General features: G+C 35.9%; 1 protein-coding gene across 1 annotated transcript; it reads right to left on the bottom strand.

Moving 5' to 3' along the window:
• Nucleotides 1-612: 612 nt before the first annotated feature.
• LOC118041990 (L-ascorbate oxidase homolog) lies at nucleotides 613-6,574 on the bottom strand. Its single transcript, XM_035049486.2, has 8 exons — nucleotides 6,251-6,574; nucleotides 6,046-6,155; nucleotides 4,497-4,767; nucleotides 2,431-2,533; nucleotides 1,938-2,283; nucleotides 1,483-1,848; nucleotides 1,291-1,369; nucleotides 613-1,164 (listed from the first exon to the last, which is right to left on the bottom strand). Exons 1-8 carry the CDS (start codon nucleotides 6,404-6,406, stop codon nucleotides 952-954), a joined length of 1,644 nt encoding a protein of 547 aa, XP_034905377.1. The 5' UTR covers nucleotides 6,407-6,574; the 3' UTR covers nucleotides 613-951.
• Between the last annotated feature and the right edge of the window lie 229 nt (nucleotides 6,575-6,803).

Here is a 6,803-nt window from a genome sequence, read left to right as displayed (position 1 = left end):
ATAAAATTCATGACCCATCAGTTCAATAATAGTAAAAATATCTCAACCTCATGAAAAGTAATGTACATTATAAAATTTCTCGTCATTCTCAATAAACCCGATTAATTAATGTATTTTGATCCTTAAATCCGTCTCAAGTCTCAGCTCTATTCTTTCTTCCTAGTATCACAAAAACATTAACATCACTATCTAGTGCGTTAAAAAACTCCAAATTATCAACAAATTAACTATGAACAAACTTCCGTTCCTTAATTTCTGTTTCGTGGATTCTAATCTTCTGTTCATCACTAACCTTTTGAAGCTGTTAGGCTAGGTCAGATATATTAATTGAAAAACATGTTCAATTTACAAGTTAACTCGAGAAGAACTAAGTTTACAGGAATCCTTTTTTTTTTTTAAAGAAAGTTTCAAGGGATTATTTCTGTTTTGGGGGGTAGGAATTCAGGTTTTCTTGTCTTTTACAATGCTGTCAAATGAAAATGATTGTAAATTACTTCAACACTGTTCTATTTGAATTAATTGCGTGCACTATAAGATAATTATCATAATAATGCTTCACAAACTTCCTGTGCATTTAAAAGAAACGGAGAAAATCATCAAAACATGAAGGGATTAGAGAAGAGATCAAACACTATTACAAGTGAACTGATATACTGCATGATACAAACATTAATTACCCAAGCCAGCTTCGAGAATTAGCTGGCTTTATATAACAATATAAATAATGTATAAGAACTTCATTAATATAGAAGAAAATACAATCATCAATGGAAAAGAATGTGACCTCGAGCTGAGATCATTAGGAATTCTACTCGTACAAGCTTCTCATTCAATACTTAGCCTAAGTAAAGCACCCACCAGCAAAGATGAGATGCAGGGCTCTACTTTTTATCCTCAAAAACTAGGCATACTTCCCGGCCGAAACGGTGGTTCCTTCGGTGATGCACTAGCTTACAGAGGTCGGGTGCGTCGACCACTTGCCCTACCACAAAGAAGTGCATTCTTTGGAATAGGGAATTCGTCTCTGAGTGAAGTTGAATCAGTATAAACTCGCAAGTAAAATTGTTGTCCAAGATATTGACGTGCCCAAAATTCTGTCCTCAAGTTCCACATCCCCACATTGTCGAGTGGAATATATATAGCAGTCCATGAGTTGGGATACACCTGCACTCACCATCCAAGTAAAGGATCCAATCGTTATTTTCACCTTCAATTTCAGTTTTAAGTCCATCTCTTTGATTATGGAAGCAGAATGATCTAATCAGGGATGCGATGAGATTTTAATCTTACCTGAGTAGTGCATCTAGCAACTGCGTCGCGAAGATTGTACTGGTCCCTGCTAGCTGTTGTCCATTGTCCACCATCCATACTGCATTACAGAATTTGAAAAAGAAATGTTTCGATTAATTAATTTCACAAGAACTTTCTGGCCTCCGCTGATCAATACAGTCCTAGTAAAAAAAATGTGAATCATGTGCTTACCCAACAACAAAGAAACTGTATCCATCAAGATGCCAGCTCTGCAAAATGTCCTCATCGTTTTGGAATACAATTTCCACATATGCTCTATAAGGAACGGTCAAAACTGCTGTGTCCAGGTACAACCCTCCACCATAAGGTCTGTCGGTTATGCCATTCTCCTTGAAAACTCCCTGAATTTTAAAGTAGTCTGCAATCTTCATGGGAGTGTCTGGTGCGATAAAGGACACACTATTGATTCCATATCTCTGCTTGCCATTGACTTGACCAGCTGAATTTGCCACTATGATAGTTCTGGTAGTGTTGATTATTCCATAGTGGTATGAGCCTTGTGGATTTGGCCTCGGTCCACTAGCAGTAAGATTAGTCCTGAAATGAGCAAATACAATCAGAGATATAGAAGGAGCAGTTTTAGACTTGGCTCAAAGAGCATATTGCTGGGAGGGATTAAAATATACCTGATAGAGCGAGCCTGGTTTAGTGACCAGTCAACTTCGATGGTTGGTCCACCAGGGAATGGGCCAGAGACTGCACCAGCAGAGTTGCTATAATGTAGAATACCAGTGGTGTTGAGAACTGTAGAGGTAAACCGTGAAGTAACCACAATATAATAGTCTTGGCCAGGTTGGTCAGCAGTAAATAGAACAGAATACGACTGGCCGACATGAACATCGAGAGACGAGTAGGTAGTTTGGAGAGTGTGCGTTCCTTCCACTTCGACCAACTTCATTTTGTGGTTTTGGATCCTGAAGTTAAGGGAATTTTGCAACCCAACATTTGATATTCTCAACCTGTAAGTTTTTCCTGTAGCAGATAGGTCAAGCATTCACATTAGTATAATTGAACAAGAAAACATCGATCGATTTGTAGTCATATTTCTTGCCCTTCTTGGTGTCAAGTAGTTTATGCTATAATTTTTAGTTGCATGAGATTGGTAGACAGAAGGCCTACCTTGTTCCACAGTGAGATAATAGCCATTGCGTCCACGACCATTGATGAGGATTCCATCAGGGAATGGTAGCTTCCTGCCCCCCTCCAATACAGCCTTCAAGTCCTGTGCAAACACAAACATATAAATTATTATTACTACTTTAATGCATTAAGTTTATTATTCAAGGTTGAGTTTAAAAAATAAATCAAAAGATTCAAACTACAAGTAGACTTATTTAATTAAATTCCACTGAACTTGTTAATCTCAAAAAAAGTTAATAAACCCAGACCAAGAAATAACTTAAATGCTTGAATCATGGATTGACAGATTAATTCAGGTACAAAACAACATTGTTTCAATAAAATTGTTAAAACACAGCTCAAACTAGGTACTGGGTTTTCAGTCCATGTTTAAGAACACGGATCTCAGCCATGAGATTTAATGGGCTTTACCCCATGCTGAAAGCAACTAATGTGGAAGCAAATGCATGGCTAGGAAAACCTCATGGCCCATGTGTCGTTGGACTTTCTAAAAAAGCAACTAAATAGTCTACAGACAGCTGGGATTCAGATTTGATCTATAGGGCATGTACGGTTTCTAGGGACACCACAGTCAATGCACAGCTGAAGACAATGGTGACAAAAGCGACACAGTTTTCGGTTGGCACACTTACCAATGAAGAAATCTAGTGCATGTTCTCGAGTATTTTTTTGACTCCAGGGTGCTTAAAAAGAAATCGATAAAATAAAAAAATATATTTAAAAATATAATATATAGTCATAGTCATAAGTGCTGCGGCTTTTTCAAATTGTAAAATTTAAAAAAAACACGAGATTTAACAAGGACAGATGTGTGAGAGAGAAAAAAGAAAAGAAAAGAATAAAAAAACCTTAGAAAAATATCAAAACTCTAATAACATATTTATTAATATTATTAAAAAGATATCAATAAGATAAATTTAAAAACATAGAAAAAATTACCATTTGTGATTATTTTTTTTGGTATATAGAACTCGTCATTTTCTGCGATATTGATGGTGCCATCACTTTTGAGTCCCTCTTTATTTTTTAAACTTTTCTCTCTCTTCTTTTCATAAATTACAAGGAAAAAAAAAAAGGAAAAACAAAAAATAACGATATAGACACCAAAAATCTAGACACGGTACCAATATCACCGAGATAAGTCAAAAAACACTAAAAAAGCCCACTCCAATCAATATTAATAACTTTTTTTTTAATATTATTAAGATTTATCTTTTCCAACTATATTGATTTCATTATCTAAGTTTTGATGTCCCTTTAATATCTTCTTCTTTTTTTTCTCTCTCTTTACTCTCTCCTAATTAAACTTGTATTTTTAAAATTTTATAATTTAAAAAAGTAACAGATGAGAATTATGCTTGTAAATCACATATTTTATTTACTACTATTTAAATGATATTATTTTTTATACTGTATTGTTTTATCATATATATTTTGCTAGGACGCTAGAAACCAAAAAAAAAGTCCATGTTCTCCGGCTCGGTTAGCTCTCAGCGAGCGAATGTGTTCCTTTCTGATCTTTTTTGACAGATAGCACGTGCTCTTGAACAGTGCACTGTTTCGATAATTTTTGTTATGAACAGAGGCCCCGCTGTCTAAACGACAGTAGGTAACAGTACATGTACAGAATATTGCACCAGCATACCCTACTTGTATAGTTGCCGACACCAACACAAAGCCAACTAGCTTCCACGAAGCTGTATCCCTCCAAATTTGAAGAGAGGCAGGCAAGGTTCTAGAATCTAAACTGAAAACACCTTTAGCAGTATTTTAATTAATTTGTGTAGTATTAAAAATAATTAAATAATTTTTTGACTAATATTGACCATGTACTCAAACTTTCATCCTATCTGCTTAATAATCTTACCCTTTCTATTTCTTGAAATAAAATAACAAACTACAATGAAAAAAAAGGAAATGGACGAAAAGGATTATGTAATAAATAAATATAAAAACATAGGAATTAAATAATAATTTCTAAAATCATGAGGACTAAGTTATATTTACCTAGTAAAAAAAAAGGTGTTGTTGAGGTTAATACTTACCGTGTGGTTGGACAAGTACCAATCTCCAATAAGAACGGTGTAGTCACCAGCAGGATCATCGAAAGGAACGGGGATTCGAGGGCGACTGAGGATTCTGATTCCTCCGAAAGCACCAGCAGCCTTGTGGAATCCAAGAGATGGGAAATAGTAGAAACTTCCTATCTGATCCTTGACCTGGAGAATATATGTAAAGTTTTTTCCTGGAGGAATCGGGCACGTGGTCCCAATGACACCATCCTCAAATGAATTTCTCCTCTGCTGAATTCCATTCCTGTTTTTACAGTCACAAAACAAGCATAAGCAGTAGATCTACCATTCATAACTACAGAGCTCAAACGAAGTTAATGCATAAATGGGGTCAACACATTGGCTCAGCATCACATAATTGAGAACATGCTTCTCTTGGTGCCTGCTAATAAATGTGCTAGCTGTCTGCATTATGAAGCAGGCTCTGCAGCCCATCATGGGATGGTTGTCTTAGTAAAAAATGTATAAGATGTAATTAATAAGTTAATCACATTCTAAATTCACCTGCATTAATTCTGGGAAACCAATACAGATCTTTGAAATAGAGTAGAAGACTACTTTTTGCAGGCCGGCAAGGGCTTGGCAAAGGTACTCATTGCATGTGGTCCGGTTATGTTTGTTTTTTAAAACATTTTATATTTAGAAATATATTAAAATAATAGTTTTTATTTTTAAAAAAATTATTTTTAATATCAATATATTAAAATAATATGAAAACATAAAAAAAAAAAAAAAACAATATTAATTTAAAATAAAATTATTTTTTTCAAAAAAAAAATTTTCAAAATACATCAACAAACAACCCTAATGAGACTCTACCCTATCCTTTAACATGGCGTGGCAAAAGTCCACGTTGCACACCTAGTGGACTCTATCGTATCCTATAACTTCTCCGGTGGATGACAGCTAACTATAAAATTGACCACTCGGTGAGTGATCTAAAATCAGGTAGGTTAACAAATAACAGTAGGGCTATTGCTCATTCATGGAAAGGTCGCTGTCATCTAAGATAAACTAATCACAGCCTTGATTCTCTGATAATGACACATGTGCAGCTATAAATCACAAAGCTTGGATCTTTTATCAATTGAATGTATGTAGCATTGTAGTTCAAACTCAGTTTAGATTCATTTCTTGGCGCAAATTACAGCGCTAATAGCGCGGAAAGTTCCAAAGGGGTGGGTGAATTCAATTCAATCCATAAATTAGATCTAGAAGTCATCGAGCTATATGGATGCTCCCACCAGCAATCACTGTTTCAGATAAGTTCAAAAGGACCAGAGAGAGAGAAAAGTAAAAACACTACAGAGATCAGAGAAATGGCAATGTGAATCAAAGCCATGACAATCTGGCATTCTTATAATATAAAATGAAAATGGACATCCTAGAATTACAGATGTAGCTTTGTATAGCATTGCAAAGAGAGAGGGACTGACTAGGCAGAATTGGTCTTTTCAATGCAGGAAGCGACAAAAGAACAGCAAATAATCTTTCTAGAAAGGGAAAAGGAGAGAGATCTTACCAAGAGAGGAGGAAAGGCTCATCTAAGCTGTTATAAACATTGATAATAAGGTTGTCATTAGTCACAGAGTGAATGTCAGGTCCTGGGAATTGTCCATTGATGAGAATACCCTGTTACCAAATCAGAAGCACTTAACTTTATAACACACTTAAGCCCGTTACAGATCAAAAGAAACGGAAATAAAATCAAAGAGATTTCGACAAACCTGTTGACGAACACCAAGAGGGTAGATGAAACCATAAGTAACATTCCAGTCGAAGAACCTGTAAGGATCTTCAGCTTTAACAATGGAAATAATAGAAACTGAGACACATAAAAATGTGCAGAGTACTGCAGTTTTTCCCGCTAAGTTGAGCGGCATTTTGGAGCCAAATGACAAGGTATTATTAAGACTTATTTCGTCTGCCTGTTTTCTGAGTCGAGCTGGATATGGAAAGGAGTGTGTGAAAGAGAGGGAGACTTTAAGGAGGGAGTAAGGTTAGTTTCTTGGAGGCAGGCAGTAAATGAAGAGGGATGGGGCAATATTTAAGTGCGGTACAGAGCATGTGGTGTGAATGGCGAGCCGTAAACAAAAAAGAAAAGGAAATGAGAGGGAAAATTGGGGGAGAGCCAATTTGTGAAAAAAGAAAAGAAAAATCAGTGTCGGTGGTGGGGTCCGCTCATTATCATATGGTAGTAGTTCTTGGAAGATCAGTGTTAATGAGTGTGATTTGTCCCCCACATGGGTTTTGGAGGGAGGTTGTGTCGCAGTGTTGCTG

The sequence above is a fragment of the Populus alba genome, chromosome 2 (genome assembly GCF_005239225.2).
Source record: "Populus alba chromosome 2, ASM523922v2, whole genome shotgun sequence".
Lineage (NCBI taxonomy): Eukaryota > Viridiplantae > Streptophyta > Magnoliopsida > Malpighiales > Salicaceae > Populus > Populus alba.
Note: the sequence above shows the minus strand (reverse complement) of the source record. Positions and strands in the feature narration are given on the sequence as shown.